A 20477-nucleotide genomic window follows, 5' to 3' on the forward strand; every position below is an offset into this window, starting at 1 on the left:
ATCCTTCTTATCCATCTTCACCATGTCTCTTTCTGGATGCTTTCTTCTGACCTATCTTCCAGTTCACTAATTCTTTTCTAAGCTGCATCTAATTCTCTATTAAACATATTCATTGAATTCTTATTTTCAGTTTCCATTTAAACTTATCAAATTCTTGATTTCAGTTTCTATTTTTTATAGTTTATAGTCCTCTACTAAAATTCTCAGCTTAGTTTTTAACTCATGATCAGTAAGTATAGTTATTTCAGAGTTGCTGTTTCATAAGTTCAATATTTGGAACCACTTCGGGGTACTTTCTGTTGTATGATTTCTGCTGGTTTTAATTTCTTGCTTGCCTCCATATATTACTATTTTTTATTGTGTGTGAGACATTGTATTTGGAAAATTCTTTGTAGAAATAATTTGAGGCATAGGATGATTCATGTTTTCTTTTGGCAGGCACAGGAACACCAGCATACTAGAATCATCTTGATCTAAGTTCAGGAACTTAGAATGATTGGAAGCCAAGCCACAGTTCATTGCCTAGGCTTATCTACCCCCTGTATATCCTTAAGCCTAGCTGCCATCCTTTGGGTTCCAAACTTAAGATGAAGAGGTTTTACCAGAGCCATCTCTCTTGACAGGCTCTAGATTCCAAATTTTGTCCTCCCAGCAATATCAAACATCAGACTCACCTCCCTGGTCTCTCTCATCCCTTATGTCCTACCCTGGTAATTCTTCATTCTTTTGTTAGGCCATCACTACCTTCAAGCACATTTTTTGTTTTGTTTTGTTTTTGGTTTTTTTTGCGGTACGCAGGCCTCTCACTGTTGTGGCCTCTCCCGTTGCGGAGCACAGGCTCCGGATGCGCAGGCTCAGCGGCCATGGCTCACGGGCCCAGCCGCTCCGCGGCATGTGGGATCTTCCCGGACCAGGGCACGAACCCGTGTCCCCTGCATCGGCAGGCGGACTCTCAACCACTGTGCCACCAGGGAAGCCCAAGCACATTTTTTAAAGATACATTTTGTCTAGACGTTCTAATTGTTCTTGATGAGATGGTTGGTACGAATTACTTAGTCTACTGTTATCAAAGCCCCTAGAACCTACTTAAATTCATATTAATATTTCTCTATCTTTCTGGGTTGCTTAGGAAGCTGTTAGGGAGCAGGCATAACCCTGAAAGGGCATCCTCATAGGCACATTTTACCATCTGTACCACATTTATCCAGGAGCTCTTTAAGAGCACATATTGAATGTTTGGTCTGATACTGCATTTCGGTTCAGACAAACTGGAGGTATTATCAAATTCAAATAAGCAGTTATTCTATAGCTTTCATCTCATAATTTTGAATTTTGTTAAGATTAATGATTGCAGTGCTACCCTTTTTCTATATTACCTGGGTTTATTACCCAGGTTAGGCTAAGGCAGCAGCCTAACAAATAACCCTCAAAGTCTTAATGACATTCAGTAATAGATATTTTTTTCTCTTGCATTCTTTTTCTTCACTGTACGTGAGGCCCTACTCCATGTTTTCTTCTTTCTAGGACCAACACTGAAGGGCAGCCCTAATCAGGAGCATGCTAGTTGTATTCGAGGGGTAAAGACTTAATGAAAGAACTACACAGTAGTTCTTATATCTCTTGTATCACTTCCTCTCACATATCATTAGCTGAAGTAAGTCATGTGGCCAAACCTGATAATAATCAGGTAGGAAGTACAGTCCTTATTAACGGAATATAGTTCTCCCGAGGGAATGAACCCAGTAAAGAGGAGCAGTGGATACAGTGTACCTGCGTCCCCATTTTACTTCACAGGTTTATATTCTAGTCTTCTTCAAATAAAACTAATGGTCTCGTTATAATTTAGGATTTAAACCACTAAAAACAAAAAAGTCAAAACAAACTATTGCTTAAACCTTGAATTAAGGTAAAGAATTGGGTTTGTTTTAAAAATCACTCAAATTGCCCTTCTTTAAAACATTAATTCCGTGTATGCACAGTTTCTTTCATCTGGTGTTTCTCTAAATTCCTTTATCCCATCTCTTATCCCACTAGTGATAAAGGAATTTGCTCTTTGGGGAGTTAAATCTTTAATATTGACCTCTAGGTATTACTCGCAGCCCAGTTGTTTTCTGTTTTGTATTACACCTTCATTAGCACTAAATTTTTTATACTAGCTTTTCTAAGATTTTTATTTTAACATGTTTTTAAAAACCTTAAATTACATTCTTCTCATTTATTTGCACTTCTCTCTTCTAATTGTTTCATTGTCCACCCACCAAAGATACATTTACTATCTCTTATTTTTTCATTCATCATATATGCTCATAAATTCTAAATTCAGAGATTCTCAGTTCTCCATTACAGTTATGGTGTTTTTCTAGTTGTTCTCCTATTACTGTTCAAAATGTTTTTGGAATGTATTGGGATTTTCTTCATTGTTTGAGGTTCTTTAGCATGTTCTTTTATTTTCATGCATCAGAGCAATTCCTACTATATTTGTATGGGATCTCATATAATTTTTTTAATGAGCAAAGTACAATATTGAGCAACATTAAAGATTTTATTATTCCTTATTCTAAAATATAATATTTATTTAACAGTGAGATGAAAATACAGGTTTTATGAAATATAATTCCTGTGTCAAAAAGCTGTTAAGTGCTGCCACTGTTTTGTGACCCCCTGAATGATGTCTCCTCTCTTTGTATTAAGTCTAATAGTAATTGATCCCAAATAAAATCATGAAATTCCCTTTTGTTAGCTTTAGAAATGCATTGATGAGTACCTTGTTTGATGGGATAAAAGCTTCAATCACTGATGCCCCCACCTGAGTGGTTAATTCCAAAATATTATTTGTCTGACGCATTGTTGTCAGTGACAACTGAACAAGAACTTTTAGGAGCAGTTGGCTGTCCAATAATCACAAATTTCAAGGTTATGCAAATGGTGCCAGTTCAGCCCAGCTCTTTTCTCTATTATCATATCAATTGAGTCAGTTCATAGTAGACAAAGCAAGGTTATGGGAACCACCTAGAGCATCATGCACCATTTAACATCAATGCAGCATATAAGAACATCTGCAACTTCAATCTTATTAACAGAGGATAGAATGGAAGGCAATAAACAGCTTTCTTCACCATTTAATTGCAAAATAGTATTTCCTAATGTTTGCATTGTTTATCAACAGGAACTTCATCAATAATTGTATAATTATGGTTGCCTAGATTACATAGGCAACCCTCATGCATCTTGTCATTTATTACAGAGAGGTCTGAATTTAATCTGAATTTGAACACACGATTCAAGACTAATAATGTAAGTCCTTTGAAATGTGAGTTGCATGATACAGATATTTTGTGCAGTAAGAGAATGGCAGTTTATGATTCCTCAGTCACTTTGGGGATTAAGTTAACACAGAGAAAAGACTGAAAGGCAGTGAAAAATGAGGGGAAGCCACTAGTTAGATTCAAACATAGACCCATTGAACATGAAAGTAGGTTATGTGCTTTAGAATTAATCACGAGTAATTAGATGTTTGCTTTAGGCCAAAATTGGGCTGAATTAAAACAGAATTGTTATGCTGGGGTCTTCCCCTCAGTTTCTATGCTTAAAGGGAGAAAATGGCAGAAAACCACAAGTATACTGAAAAAAAACTATGGTGGCCAAAGTTAGAAATTGTAAATGCAGAGGAAAGGCTTGATGTATCTGTTCAGTCTTTGCCTTTATTGCTCTTTGAAGCCACATAACATCACTACTCCTAACCAGCAAAATGTTAGTGTTTGCAGCAAGCGGCCAAGTGCGTTCTTCAGGCTCTGTGGAAGCAGAGTTTCTTTTGACACACAGTGCAAAATAGCCAAGAAAAATGAGAGGAAATAATATAAGTTCAGTAACAGTTATTGGTGTGGTCATTGGGACCACATAATAAAACAGGAGTAGGAAAATGTAAAAAATAAGGGATGCATTTAAAGTAGATGAGGCAAGGGGCTGGTCTGAAAAGTTTGTGTCTTTTAAACATGAAAATCTCATATTTTTACTTAAGTTTATTTTGTATTTAAGGAGAACCTGAGGCCTGTTCATGAAATTGTGTTTGAAACATTTCAATATTTAGAATATTTTCTCCCCCTGATTAGTCTGTATTTATACCTTTAATAATTCTCCATTCATTTTCTAGCAGCAAATTTTTCTTCCCTTCTCAGATTCTTTTTTTTAAGATCACATAAGGAAGAAAAAAAATCAACTATAGTAAGGTACCCACAGATTAGAGGAAGATGTAGTGTTTCTGTCCCCTTTTTTGCTGGTTCTGAGTGTAGTGAACATAGCAGAAGCTTTCTTAACGTGATAGTTGATCTATCATTGCCTCCATCTGAGGGATACCAAGAACTGGTTTGTTGGAGGTAATTGTTTGACCTGTAATTACTTAACATTATGCCTAAAGACTTTTTAAAAAGTAATTACAGCCTCTACTGTAAACTTGAAAAAGTTCTAGCTCTGCAGAATAAGAGTGGATATTTTGTATACATACATACATACATGCATATATATATATATATATATATGTGCCTCTCACTTAAATACCTCAGGAAAAACATTTTTCTAGGCTGGGGCTTTGCATAAATGGGCAGTACCAATTATGACACATGCACACCTTTCCTTTAAAGAACTTATAGGCAAACATTATTCAGGAGCCTTTTCTAGGAGCTGTTTATCAAAACTGCTATGATAATAACTTTGTCCTAATGAGTCCCAGTCTCTGTTTAGGGAGTAATCGATAAACTGCGAATTAATGTTCCATAATTCACATTACAATGCACATGTAATTATTTGAGATGAGGCAAACCCTATGCATTTAATTTACAACTATAATTAAGTAAACTCATTTGATACTAATTAGGTGAGCCTAAAAGGATCATAGGTTTGTATATTTAATTATCAAAGTACAATCAGCAACCAGTTTCTGAAAAGCTTTTCTAGCTTGAACTCAACATTGATCTTTGCCCACCCACACTACAATTTTATGTTCTTGGACCTTCAGTAAATTAAAATGCATGGTGAATCGTGGAGAATCTACTTGGTGAGTTAGCTTTTTTGGTAATTAGATTTGTAATTCACCATCTGAAAAAACGGCTTGAATATAAAGAAGCTTTATGTCTGATAAATCAGTTCATCAGAAATGAGGGAGAAATTAAGACATTTCCCATTAAACAAAAGCTAAAGGAGTTCATTACTGGTAGACCTGCCCTATAAGAAATCCTTCAGGCTGAAAAGGATGCTGGACAGTAACTCAAAGCCATATAAAGAAATAATGCCAATAAAGGTAACTACATAGGTAATTGTAATAGCCAGTGTTCTTGTATTTTTTATTTCTAACTCCTCTTTTATTTCATAGATGATTTAAAAGACAAATACATTAAACAATAATTATAAATATATGTTAATGGACATACCTGCATAAAGATATAATTTATAACAACATAAAGGGGGAAAGGAGCAATATAGAAGCAGAGGTTTTGTATGTTGTTGAAGCCAATTTGGTTTCAGTTCAAATTAGATTGTTATATATTGAAAATGTTAATTTTCTTACCCACTAAGAAAATATTTGAGGAATACAGAAGTTTTCTCTGTTTTGTTAAAATAGTATATAAAAATTAGTTTGTCAGAAAATATACCTGTTTGCTAGCTTAGAAGTCTTTTAAATTCTACTGTCAATCACCAAGTATTTACTGCATACCTAATATAATGGGCTTTCTGCTAGGTTTCAATAATTATCTCCATTTCTTCCCACTAAGTGTGTAAACATATAATCAAGAAAGAAGCTTTATATGATGTCTCCAGTGACTTCCTAGTCTTGGAATATGCTAGATAAAATGTTATTTCTTAGCTGCATTTATGCTGTAAAGAATGTGAAAGCTTGTGCCCATGACTTTCCCTAAAGGTGTAAAAGACGTTCTATCTCCAACCTTTAAAACCAAGGTACCTGAATGTAAGGAGTAGAAGGCACCTGTATGATCCAGTATATGTTCCCTTTACTCTTAAAGTATTTAGGGTGTTGCCATTACTATCAGAAATTGTGAACCTTACCCGCAGACACTCAAATTCTAAGCTTTCAGAATGTGCTAACCAGAACATGAGGGTTTTTCCCTTTCCTTATCAGCAGCCACTATAGTAAAATAGAAGGTAATTGCTGACGCTTATGTTGCTCACATAGAACATTTACTTACATGATCTAAAATAAGATATTAAAATAGATGAGCAAATTGATATCTGGCCTGTGAGGCCGTCGTTGCTTCTTTTATTTCTTTGGGGATACGAGTGCAATTTGTCAGTACATTAAAACAGAGATTTTTTTTTTAATAACAAGGCCCAAGTTTCTTCTGTCCAGATGTAAACAATGTCAGGAGTTCACACGCTATACAATTAATGACACCAGCCTTGCTGCACTGACATCTATGCCTGACCAGTTTGTATCTTGTCTCTGGGTCATCTGAGGAAGTATAAATAGTATTGTGGACTATGAACAGGCCAAGTCTAGCAGGTACCATTTACATGGACTAGAGTATAAATAGTATCCTCTGAAGCTGTACTTGTGGTGTTCTTTTTTTTTTTTTTTTTTTTTTTTGCAGTACACGGGCCTCTCACTGTTGTGGCCTCTCCAATTGCTCCGGACACGCAGGGTCAGTGGCCATGGCTCACGGGCCCAGCCGCTCTGCGGCACGTGGGATCCTCCTGGACCGGGGCACAAACCCGTGTCCCCTGCATCGGCAGGCGGACTCTCAACCACTGCGCCACCCGGGAAGCCCTGTGGTGTTCTTAAATTGAATTATCTCTCATCTTCTTCCAATCTCAGAAACAAAGATACTGATTTTTATATCGTTTGAATAACTATTTGCTAGTTCAACATAACTAGTAAAGTATAAAGATTTGACACCTAATGGCTTCTGTTCTATCCCCTCGTGGTAACAGTAATTTGGTGGATTCAGAAGAGTAGTAGACATTTAGAATGATACTTTGGAGAGGGGAATGGAAGCACCAACTAGGGATTATTAGTAGGACCAGTTCTGAGAGGAATTAACAGTAATTGGCACAGTATTGGATGACAAACACCAGCCCATTTGGAAACAGGATCTTCATCATTTTTTAATAGGGTTGTGCCATTCTTCTTAATCTACTGATGGATATGAGTGTGATCCTTAAACTATTCCTGCAACTTTTCAAAAATCTGATGCTGCAAATTCTGTTCATAAAGAACAGTGAGGAGTACAACCAAGCTTTAAAAGCAATGTAAAATATTGTAATTGATGGGGCTTCCCTGGTGGCGCAGTGGTTGAGAGTCCGCCTGCCGATGCAGGGGACACAGGTTCATGCCCCGGTCCGGGAAGATCCCACATGCCGCGGAGCGGCTGGGCCCGGGAGCCATGGCCGCTGAGCCTGTGCGTCCGGAGCATGTGCTCCGCAATGGGAGAGGCCACAACAGTGAGAGGCCCATGTACCACAAAAAAAAAAAAAAAAATATATATATATATATATATATACACAGAGAGAGAGAGAGAGAGAGAGAGAGAGAGTAATTGAGAGGTTTTTTTAAGCAGGTAATTAACCATACATTTACACCTTTTAATCTACTTTTAAGTGCAAGGGAGATTGGCAAATGACTCAATAAAGAAAAGCGTCCTGTTTAAATTGGATAAAATGGTTGTTTACTAGTGTTTATCACTGTACTCCAAGTAGTCAACTGATCTGTTAATCCAGTTTAGTTTACTAGACAATAAATAGTACTCATAACTTTTATCAGTGTTTGTCAGGGGTCCCTCTGAAATGACTCCATACTTTGGGGAACTTTAATCTTATTGTATAGTATAGACTGTTTAAAATTTTTTTTTCTTTCCTCATATACCTATGACATTACCTTGAGGCATTATCATCCCTGCAAACCAGATTGCACTAAACACCAGTGATATTTCAGCAATGCTTTCTTGCTCTAAGACTTCTAATCCAAATGAGAAAAAAGGAGCCATTGGTCCTCTCATATCTGATGCAATTTTTCATTTGTAAACTAAATAACATTTGCCATTGCCACCATCAACAATTCAAACAGAAATCTTACCAATAGAGAGCCCATGATTAGAAGTAGTGGCATCAATAGCTTAATCTTTAATAATAGAGAACGACTTTGTACATGCATATCCATTTTAAAAATCTTTATTGTTGGGACTTCCCTGGTGGCACAGTGGATAAGAATCTGCCTGCCAGTTCAGGGGACACGGGTTCGAGCCCTGGTCCAGGAAGATCCTGCTTTGCCGCAGAGTAACTAAGCCTGTGTGCCACAACTACTGAGCCTGCGCTCTAGAACCTGCGAGCCACAACTACTGAGCCCGCATGCTGCAACTACTGAAGCTTGCGCACCTAGAGCCCGTGCTCCACAAGAGAAGCCACCTCAATGAGAAGCCCGCGTACCGCAACGAGTAGCTCCCGCTCGCCGCAACTAGAGAAAGCCAGCATGCAACAATGAAGACTCAACGTAGCCAAAAATAAATAAATAAAATTAATTAATTTTTTAAAAAACGGGCTTCCCTGGTGGCATAGTGGTTAAGAATCCGCCAGCCAATGCGGGAGACATGGGTTCGAGCCCTGGTCCAGGAAGATCCCACATGCCGCGGAGCACCTAAGCCCGTGTGCCACAACTACTGAGCCTGTGCTCTAGAGCCTGCGAGCCACAACTACTGAACCTGCATGGCCACAAATACTGAAGCCCGCACACCTAGAGCCTATGCTCCACAACAAGAGAAGCCACCACAATGAGAAACCCACACACTGAAACAAAGAGTAGCCCCCACTCACCGCAACTAGAGAAAGCCCACGCACAGCAACAAAGACCCAACGCAACCAAAAATAAATTAATTAATTAATTTATTAAAAAAAAAAAACCATGCCTTCAGAAGGAGCAGTTTTAAGTAAGACCTGGTCGCCTATACCCAGAAGTCTTATTTTAAGATTAATAATATTCTTGTCCATTTATTCATTAAATGCTTACTACGTGCCAACCTTTGTCCTACGTGCTTTACATGTATTAACTGACTTAATGTTTGCAAAAACTCTATGAGATAATTACAATTTTTGCCCCCATCTTACACATGACAAATTGAGGCATAGAGAGTTTAACTTGGTTATGAGCTAGTAAATCGGAATTTACTAGTAATCGGGAATATGAACCCAAGAGTCTTGTTCATATTCTTAATCACAATGTTATACTGCCTCTGTTCTTTATGGAGTATTAATTTACTTAATTTAGTCAAATTTAGTTATCAGTACAGGGCTTAAAGGGGGAATTTAAATGTCAGTAAACTGTTACATACTGTTCAATCAAAATCTGTTTTTTTCCATTATCACCTTTTTTCTGGAAAAAATGGTGGCAACATTGCTCAAATGGCAGCTTTGGAATTATATTTTACTTCTCTCTCATTCTTTTTGTCCCAAAGTCCTACTTTGCTTTGGGACCCTGGGTAGTTGACAGCCTCCGTGAGCTTCAATGTCTTCATTTATATAATCAGGTCAATAACACCTAACTCATGTGATTGCAGTGAGAATACATGAGATAAAGTATATAGAGCACTTGGTGCAGTACCTGGCTCATAGTAAGTATTTGAATATCGCTTTTTGCTCAGAAACTGCAGTTGCATCCCATTTGCCTCATGTATCAAGTCCAAACATTTGTCGGGCTTTCAAGGCCTCCCTAGAGATGGCTGGACCCCACCCATCTTGCGTTATTTCTGGCCTTACCTGACATTTAAACATCCTTCTTTCTCTATGCCTCCTGGGATATATATCTTTCTTTTCCTCTCCTTTTCACTATCCACATCAAAACCCAGCTTTAAGTTCAATCTTCTCCATGAAACCATCACCAGTTAATTAAACTCACATTGTTCCTTTCCTCCTTTGAGCTCCTGTTGCAGCTATAAATATTACATTGTTAATATTTCACAAATTCTTCCACATATGCTAGATTTCTCTTTCCAACTAGATTCTTAAGTTCCTTGAGAAGACAGACCATGTCTTAATAATTCTCCTTTATCTGCTTCCAAAGGATCTAGCAGAAAATTAAGAGCTCATAGTGAGTGTTCAACAAGTACTTATTGCCTGATTGAAGATAATAAGCTCATGGGCTTCCCTGGTGGAGCAATGGTTAAGAATCCGCCTGCCAGTGCAGGGGACACAGGTTTGAGCCCTGGTCCGGGAAGATCCCACATGCCACGGAGCAACTAAGCCTGTGTGCCACAACTACTGAGCCTGCACTCTAGAGCCCGCGAGCCACAACTGCTGAGCCCGTGTGCTGCAACTACTGAAGCCCGCACGCATAGGGCCTGTGCTCTGCAACAAGAGAAGCCATCACAATGAGAAGCCCGCACCCGCAACAAAGAGTAGCCCCCGCTCACCGCAACTAGAGAAAGCCTGCGTGCAGCAGCAAAGACCCAGTGCAGCCAAAAATAAAATAAATTAAATTAAATTAAATTTTAAAAAAGATAATAAGCTCCTAAAAACACCTTATAGAATTGTATAGGGCTTTATATTTGACAGGGTGCTTTTATTAATATTTATGCTTAATCCATATAATAGTCACTGAAAATAGCTAAAGCAAGAATTATCATCATTTTCTGAGCAGCAAAACAGAGTTTAAGTTACACTGTGACTTGCATAAGGTCTCTTGGTAAGTGGCATCTTAGACTCCGTTCCCAACTCCCACCATTCAGTCCATTCTCTATAAGGCTGCCAGAACAATCTCTTTTGAAAATGGGATCGTGTCACTCCTCTCTTTGAAACCTTCCAGTGGTTTCCCTTTTTATTAAATAGAATGAAATTCTACCAGCTCTTCCCCCCGACACCCCACCCACACACACACACACACACAAATTTGATCTCCACATACTCACTGTACTCTAGTTACAGTGGCCTTCTTAACCTTGAACAGGCCTAGCTCACAAAGCTTGTTGCTAGCCCAGGTCCTCTGCACTTGAATATTCCACCCCTGGATCTTCACATGGCTGGCTCCTTCTTGCTATTGAAGTCTCAATTCAAACATCACCTCCTCAGTGAGGAAGTAACACCCATCTAAATTAACCCTCCTCCCCAGTCATACTTTATCATCTGTTTTATTTCCTTCATGGCATTTATTGTTATCTCAAATTATCTTCTTCATTTTTGTATTAGTTATATATTATCTATCCTCACTAGAATGTAGATCCTGTGAGAGCAGGGTTTTTGTTTGTCCTATTCACATCTGTATTCTCCTTCCCTGACAGAGGTCCTGACACATGATAAGCTCTTAATAAGTATTTGTTGAATAAAGTAGCTGAACAAAAACCAGACTCAAACTGTGGGTCTTTTGAGTCCTAATCCGGTTTACTTGCCATCATTCCATTTATTCTGCCTTTCATGAAAGCACTTATACTTTTGGAACTACAATAAGAACTGATTCAGAATAATGACATTAACATGTGCTGTAGGATTCTCTATTATCAAAGAAAATTTTCATTGAGTTCAATAAACTAATTAAAGCAAGGATGTCATGGTATGTTATTATATTAGTACATTTAGAAAGATTTCCAACTAAAAAGACTTTCTGCTTTTTCTTTAGTTAACCAGAAAATTAAATTAACCCAGAGCTCTTCATTTCCCCCAAAAGTCCTTGTTAATTAGGATTGTTCTATAAATCTCTATTATTAGCAGAATTTGTCATCTGTTTCATTATCCTGTTTATTAGGGCAGTCTGAACAGGGTGTCTTTGCTCATATCCTGATATGTGTATCCAATGAAAAGAAAAAGCATTTCCTGGATTCTCTTTTTTTTCCCTATTCTGTGACACAGGCATATTTCATGCTGTTTGCATAACAACTTAATTTCCTTGTGTCAGTTCCCAGTATAAAGTAGGAATGATATTCTTAACTTGGCTATTAAGTAAAATAATTAAATTTAGAGTCTACTTAAAATAAAAGCATTAGTGCTTTGAAACATTGTTTGTGATAACAGAAGATTGAAAACAACCTAAAAGTTCATCAATAAAGGACTACTTAAGTAAATTATAGTATATCCATACAGTGGACTATTACACAGTCATGAAAAACAATGACATTCTCTGTTTACCAATATAAAAAGATCTCCAAATGAAAAAACATCGTCCAGAACAGCATGCATATAGTATGATACTTTTTTTGTTGTTTAAAATAAAAAGGAGAAAAGTAAGAATGTTTTGCTTATATGTGCATAGAGAAATTGTGAAAGGATATACAGGAAAGCAATAGCAGTAATAACCAGATTGAAAAATAGTGGGACTAGAAACTGAATGAATGGGAGAGATAAGAGAAGGGTGGTTGTACCATATATTTTCACATATTTATATTTGGGAACTATAGTTATGCATTACCTGTAGTAAAAGTTAAAAGGTTAAATTTTTTTAAAAAACAAGCACAACTAAAAGCAGTATGTGGTTCTGGACTGCATCCTGTACTGGATGAAAAAAATTGCTATAAAAGACATTAGGACAATTAACAAAATTGGAATATGGAGTATAGATTAGATGAAATAACAATATTAAGTTTTTAAATTTGTCAACTATACGATGGTTACCTAAACGAATATGTTTGTTCTTAGGAAATACACCAAATTAAATAAATTATTAAGGAGTAAAGGACATGATATATGCAACTTAAGCTCAAATGGCTTGAAAGAATAAATATGTATGTATATACAGGAGGACTGATAAATTATGGCAAAATGAAAAACTGGTAAATCTGGATAAACGTTATATGGGAATTCTCTGTATTTTTCTTTAAACTTTTCTGCTTGTTTAAAATTATCCCCCCAAAAAAGGTTAATAAAAAACAAGCAGGGCTTCCCTGGTAGCTCAGTGGTTAAGAATCCGCCTGCCAATGCGGGGGATATGGGTTCAAGCCCTGTTCCAGGAAGATCCCTCATGCTGCGGAGCAACTAAGCCCGTGCACCACAACGACTGAGCCTGCGCTCTAGAGCCTGCGAGCCACAACTCCTGAGCCCGCGCGCCTGGACCCCGTGCTCTGCAACAAGAGAAGCCACTTCAATGAGAAGCTTGTGCACCGCAATGAAGAGTAGCCCCCGCTCGCCACAACTAGAGAAAGCCCACACACAGCAACAAAGACCCAATGCAGCCAAAAATAAATAAATTAAAAAAAGAAAAAAGAAGCAAACAAAAACATTAATACCCTGGAAATACCTCATTATAAGAAATCAAGGTGCAGGAGCCACTTTTCAGAATCTTAGGAGTTCTGGGGTTTTTTTTTTGTGATACGCGGACTTCTCACTGTTGTGGCCTCTCCCATTGCGGAGCACAGGCTCTGGACGCGCAGGCTCAGCGGCCATGGCTCACGGGCCCAGCCACTCCGCGGCATGTGGGATCTTCCCGGACCGGGGCACGAACCCGTGTCCCCTGCATTGGCAGGCGGACTCTCAACCACTGCGCCACCAGGGAAGCCCAGGAGTTCTGGCTTTTAAACGGTCCTACTTGTCACTTTCTGGTGAAGTTTTTGCCATCAGTTTTCTGTTTTTTTCCATGGCTGGTAATGCTCATCAGAGGCAGTGGTAGAGGTGGTGACTACAGTCTACCTTGAGGCTGAAAAACACTTGGCTATCTGCTTCTCATCCTGCTTTGTATCTTCTTCAGTTATATCTTCACTACAATTTAGAGGTGACATCAGTAAGACAGTGACAACACATGGCACTTTAATATACCTTGAACAGAATTTCCTAAGGATATTAATTATCTTGACTCTGTGTGTGTATACAGTACTAAAATATATAGTTAATTTGGTAGCAGTAAAGCTACCGGAACATTTAGTCTAATTGTTTGGCATTGAATGAGTGGATTTTTTATTATTATTTTTCAGTTAGATATTGTGGCATTTGTATGAACTAACCATCTCTACTATAAACGACTTAACATTATAGTTGATTCTAGCCAGACTGGCCTCTTAAGAGACTGGGTAGTAAGGCTTATGTCACAGTAGAGTGAAGAGTGAATTACCTGTTTGTATAAACTGTCCAGAGACTGTTTGATTTTTATTATTTTGTACTTTAAGTACATTAAATTTCATTGTTCTGAGTGAAGATGCCGTGAGGGTCTTATCCAATAAATGACACTAAGCAAATCTGTTATCAGCTGAATTGTTAGTGTTTGTTTCCTGTCTGCTTGGGGAAACTCATGATTTTGTGCTGTTGTAGAAGTCTGGAAAATAGGAATAATAATTATTCCCAATCCTTTTCCTTCTCACTTTATAAAGAATTTGGGAAGAGACAATGGCACTTACTTATCTTAAGCTCTTGAGTAGAAGTACTTGATCAGAACTAAGTGTCATTTTTCTATAACTAAGGCAAAAAGCTATTTTTGCTACTTGTTCCCACAGCTACTCCAGTCCCATTTCACACCCAAGAAAACAAGATCCCAGTAACAGTGATGTGAGTGTCTTGGGCCTCATTGGCTGAATAATGCCCATGCCTATAAGTGTGTCTTAAGATTTAGTTAGGTACTTTGTATGTTCATACAATAAATTGACTAGAAGGCTATGGAATGGGTCATGCTGGTGAATACCATTTACTTAGTTTGTGGGAGTTTTTTTAATAACTCTGTAAACCAGCTTAGATCATTGTATTTCAAAATAAGAATGTACCAAAAATATAAGTGAACTTGAATATTATTGAACTTTGTTTAATCCCTTTTCAATGATTTGGAACACCATTCAAGATCTTGCAAATTTTCAGCATTATTATTTTGAAAGAAGTTCTCATAATATAGCTCTCTAGATGCAAAAGATAATAGAGCCTGGACTGTGTACCAATTTATGACAGCTCTTTTTACATTCTTAATATTCTTATATACTTATTTGAATTAATAAGTACAAAAAGTGGAAAATATTTCTACTTTATGTTTCAGGAAATTGAACTTCATATGACACCTAAGGGTAAAGGATTTCAAGGATCTACACATATATCCAGAAAAAAGTGTAGTAAAGCTGCATTCATTTAGAATTTTTGCTAATTTAAACAAAAAGTCATGATTCTTAAGAACAAAATTCAGATAAACTCTTCCATTGTGAATTAGGTTTTATTCATAAATAAAGATTTATCCAATCAAAAGTCAATAACTTTTTTAAACAAAGAACTCAAGGAATTATATCTAATTGCAGCTTACTTATCATTTATATGTGATTATTTTAATCTGTAATCCAGGAATTAATTCTTATATTACCTAAAATGTTTTATAGATGTGTTATATTATTACATAATATAACCTTATTATAAATGGTAATGGTGTCATTAACTTAGCTCATTTTACTTGTTTAATGCCTGTTTATTCTTAGTTTATAGTTGTTAATTCCCTTTATAGTATGACTTGTACTTGGAAGTAATAAAATCAGATTTCTTTATAAATATTTATGGTACAGACCTTTCCCTAAACCAGACTGTAGCCCTTTCCTTTCCTAATTATTTCTAATAAAGTCTGCTTATATCTTTTTTTTTTTTTTTTGGCCTGCGTAGCAGTCTGTACTGCATACTCCCTAGAAAATTTAATCCTGGATGTTTATGCCTTAACTTCCAATTAATCAAAATCTTGTCAACTTCATGTAGGTCTGGTGTTACAAAGTGTGGAAAGGTAGTACTTAAAGAGTTTAAACAGGTACTTCTAATATGGAATCTTCTTAGCATCTACAGTCAAAAGACATCACTAAGTGAATGAGTCCTCTTCTTGAATATCAATCTTTCCAGGAGGATCTTTTTTTCATTATCATCACTTTGTTTATCTCTTGTTGAAAGTATCCATTAGTAGCAGGTAGCAAAAGGCAAACAGAACATGCTTTTTGAGAGTCTTAGGTTCTTTATTAAGACCTTAAAATTTCCAAGATTTTCTTTTCTCTCCTTCTTGATCTTAGATGAGATTGAAGTTTATAGCGCTTTGGCCACATTTGTCCCCATAAAGGATGCAAATTTGTAGTTTCAGAAGTTCCAGACACCAATGAAAAGCACTATTCAGTCTTTTACAAATGTCCTCTAGGCCAAATTTCATCACAGATACAGTAGTCTCCCTTACCTGCAGGGGTTCGTTCCAAAACCCCCATTGGGTTCCTGACACTGTGGATAGTACCAGACCCTATATATACTATGTTGTTTTTCTTCTGTACATACATACCTATGATAAAGTTTAATTTATAAATTAGGCATAGTAAGAGATTAACAACAATGAATAATAATAAAATATAACAATTACAATAATATACTGTAATAAAAATTATGTGATGGGAATTGCCTGGCGGTCCAATGGTTAGGACTCCACGCTTCCACCGCAGGGGACCAGGTTTCCATCCCTGGTTGGGGAAATAAGAACCTGCATACCACGCGGCATGGCCAAAAAAAAAAAAAATTTGTGAATGTGGTCTCTCTCTCTCAAATTATCTTATTGTACTGTACTCACCCTTATGATGATGATAGGATATGATACAATGCCTGTGTGATGAAATGAGGTGAGGTGAATGACACAGATATTGTGATGTATCATTAGGCTAACATTGACCTTCTGATGATAACGTCAGAAGGAGAATCATCAAGCCATGATGATGTCGATGGTTGGATATCAGCAGCAGATGATGTCCATGGTTGGGCATCCTCAATAGCTGAAGGGTTTTCGTTTGTGTTTGTTTATTTGTTTCATTGAAACCTTTTGGAAGAACATTGTAATTGGAAGTTGTCTCTTTTTAACTCATCAGTGTTTTGCTACAGAGGTTGAATCCTTCAGTGATTATAAGGGTGACTTTAATGCTGCATTCCATCCAAGGATCTTATTCCCTAATTTTGTCCTTTAAAGTCTGTGCAATTTGAAACACTTCAGCAAATTTTGGTAATGTCCGAGTTGCTGGTTCTACTCCACTTTCTTCTTCATCATCTTTCTCTTCCTCTGTAAATGACTCAACAAGTTCTTCCACTTTCTCATTTGTTAACATTTCTCCATGGTCTTTGATGTGTTCTTCTTCATCAAGCATGTTGGCAAATCCTTCTTACTGTGTGAATGATTTTCCTAACTTCTCCACTGATCCCCAGGAAGCCTTTAAAATCATTCATGACTGCAGGCCTTTACAATTTCTGGTTTTAATTCATCCACTGCAGCTTTGATGAATGTTATTGTGTCAGTAATAATGAATGATTTCTAGCACTGCATTGTGTCCAGATTAGAGTCTGCATCAATTGCTGATCAAATATGATCAAATATAGGGTGGGTGTATGTGACCTGGACAAACTGAATGATGTCCTTGTAAAAGGGGTGAAGCAGTGAAGTTGTATTTGGAGATAAAATTCCAACCTCAACATTTTCACGTTTGTAACAATTCAGGATGACCAGGTACGTTATCTGTTACTAATAGAACTTCAAATTCCACCCTTTCTTCTTCCAAATATTTTTTCACTTCTGGGATGAAGCATTGGTGGAAGCATCCCATAAATGAGATAACTGTCACCCATGCTTTCTGATAATTTTTGGGTTTGTTTTTGAGAGCACATGGGTTCTTCACCCTGAACACTACGCCTGGCTTTATCATATGCCCTGCAGTGTTGCCACATAGTACCAACGTTCATCTGTCCTTCCATGTTTTATGCCCTGGTGCCTCCTTTGCACTTTTATGAATGTAGCTTCTATTGGACATCTTCTTCCAGAAGAGCCCAGTTTCATCACCACTGAAGACTTGCTTTGGATGGTATGCTATCTCCTTAATCAACTCCTTCAGCACTGCCAGAAATGTGGCAGTAGCTTCTTCATCAGCAGACACAGCCTCTCCAATAATTTTTATATTTTTCAGTCCAGATCTTTTACTGAATCTGTAACCATCCTTTACTCACAGTAAATGGCTTGGCTGTCACTTGTTTCAGGGGATCCCTGGCTGAAGTGTTCCTATAGGCTCAGTGTTTTCTGGCGCAGCACGTTGCCGTCAATAGGAATAAATCTTCTGTTCATGTCCTCCACCCCAAAACTTAATGCCTTTTCCATCTTAGTTAAGCACTTGTCACGTACTCTGGCCATAACTTTTGCAGTTTAAGGTGCAACATCCAATCTAACACAAATTTCTTTTTCCTTCTTCACAATTTCACAGATAGAAGCTTCGTTCTTACTGTAGATCTATTTTAGCAACCTCAACATATAATATTTTTTTCTTTCCTCATTAAGTCAGGAACTTGCACCTTTTCACTTAAAGGAAGCACTTTATGGCCTCTCTTTGGCATATCCAAATCTCCAGCATCACTACTCTTGTGCTTTGGGACCATTAGTAAGTAAAATAAAGGTTACTTGAACACAAGCACTGCAGTACAGTGACAGTCAATCTGATAACCAAGGCGGCTACTTGAGTGACTTACAGGCGGCATACGTAGGGATGATTCATATCCAGGGCAGGATGGATTGGGACGGTATTCAGAATGGTGTGGAACTTAAAACTTATGAATTGTTTATTTCTGGAGTTTTCCACATAATATTTTCAGACTTTAGCTGACCGCGGGTAACTGAAACTGCAAAAAGCAAAACTGGATAACAGAGACTACTGTAATGCCATTCCACTGTCATGTGCCAAGTTTAAAGTAGTGTATTAGGTTACTCTGTAGTCAAAAGAACCAAGTCCAGACTGCTGTAAGAGAAGAGCTCATTGCACTGTCCATTTTGTTCTGCCCATGCATTCAGTGGTAGCTTTCCCTTTTGTTATTTGACTGATAGTTTGGAGGAAATAGTGACTCCGTTGTAAAAAGTAACCAGATTAAGTTATCCGTAATAAGCCAACTAATATCAGTAATCCTTGACATTGGCATCAAGTATTATTCAGAATAGTAGTTATATTTTTTTTGTGCCATTGTGATTTTCTATAGAGGAACACTCAAGACTCATTATTTGTAGTTTTTAAATTTACAGCTCTTTAACTATATCCAAGATTTCATTGCCAGGAATGTAGCCAGGCTTGATGCTTTATTAGAGATCCATGATCTAGTACTTAATACTTCCTTTAGCTCATAGTTTCTGTGCAAGTATTTTTACTGTCCAAAAAGGTACTGCTACCATTTACAGTTGTTCCTCAAAAATGTGAACTACCTAAGTATAACTCTTAACAAAACACATACAACATCTGTATGCTGAAAATACCAAAAAGCATTGCTTACAGATGGCTTTTCACCTTGGTTCCCAAGTGCTCATGTACAGAATATGGGCTTCATGTTCTGTCTCTCTCTTTGGCTGATGTAGGAGCTTCAAGCTTTCCTGGGTGAGTTTGTATATTGAGTGTTTACAAAGAGAAGTCAGTCTGCCTTTCTTTGGCTCTAATTGCAGAAAGTGAAGTCACCGCTTTTGCTGTCTTGGATCAAGACCAGAAAGAAATTGTTGATACCAATGGAGCTGGAGATGCATTTGTTGGAGGTACGGACTCATTTATTTCATACTTACTTACAAGTTAAACATTTCCTTTAACCCTGTCTCTGCCACATAGCCAAGATTTATGAATATAGTAACTTTTAATTTCTGCTTTTAAATAATTAATTCCTGATGTTTTTTCCATATGCTACTATCATTGTGTTATGAGGGTATATTACTACAGGAAAATATGTATTTTGGGCTTAAAGATAATTTACTGTTACGCTATATCCCAGTCATTTTCACAAGATTAATTGTGTCTGTCAGAATATTGCATAAACAAGCTGCATCAAGACAGTACATAGTATATTCATAGCCCTTCAGGCTTAAATGTTAACAAATTGTTGTTCTTTAAAACACATTGTGAATATTAATAGTACGCTAATAGCTAAGGATGATGTCTTTGGATTATATCCTTTAGTTAAAACATCTGTTTCTAACACAATAGTTGGATGTTTATTGTACCAGGAAGGGTTAAATTTTTGTCTCATTAAGGTTCAATAAGAACTGGCACAGTTTATAAAAACTAAATCATTTTTGGAGTGAGTAGTCAAAAATAAGATCAAGACAATTGGAAGAGTTTTGGCTTGATAACTTAGATTGATCTAAAATCGGATTCAAAAGTTCTTTTCATATGTCTGAACTCCTTCTAGCCAAGTGTAGTTAAGCTAGGTTAAGATCACTAGAAAGCTTTAGACTCCTGAGTGATAGCCCAGAAGAGTCCCTCCTGACCTTTATTTCTCATAACATCAAGCGAGACAAGGAAGAAAAGGTGAATGGAGCTGACCCTTGTCTTCCTTTCCTTGGAAGATAAGTTGAATTATGGGAAACTTATTTAAGGTTGTATAATGGTTTGAACTTAATGTTACTTAAAATATTTATATTCTTTTAATGTTCACTAGCATAAATTTTTCATGTTTCCTTCTTTGAAACTTTTCATGCCTAGTCTTAAATGAGCTGTTTACCATTAGACTGGTAGCATGCCCCATGCCATCTTTTTTTGGAAAGAGTACATACAACAAACAAGTTCTACTTTACTGTCACGCAC

The 20477-nt window shown here is 37.1% G+C and overlaps 1 protein-coding gene across 8 annotated transcripts in view; it reads left to right on the forward strand.

Annotated features, from left to right (window-relative positions):
• ADK (adenosine kinase) overlaps positions 1-20477 on the forward strand; it is a 485652-nt gene that overhangs the window by 434954 nt on the left and 30221 nt on the right. For all 8 annotated transcript variants that reach the window (XM_033434179.2, XM_004273086.3, XM_049697247.1 and 5 more), the window contains one exon: positions 19349-19435. In XM_033434179.2, coding sequence (XP_033290070.1) covers positions 19349-19435 — 87 coding nt within the window. The remainder of the gene's footprint in view (positions 1-19348; positions 19436-20477) is intronic.

Source organism: Orcinus orca, chromosome 14, assembly GCF_937001465.1.
Source record: "Orcinus orca chromosome 14, mOrcOrc1.1, whole genome shotgun sequence".
Taxonomy (NCBI): Eukaryota; Metazoa; Chordata; class Mammalia; order Artiodactyla; family Delphinidae; genus Orcinus; species Orcinus orca.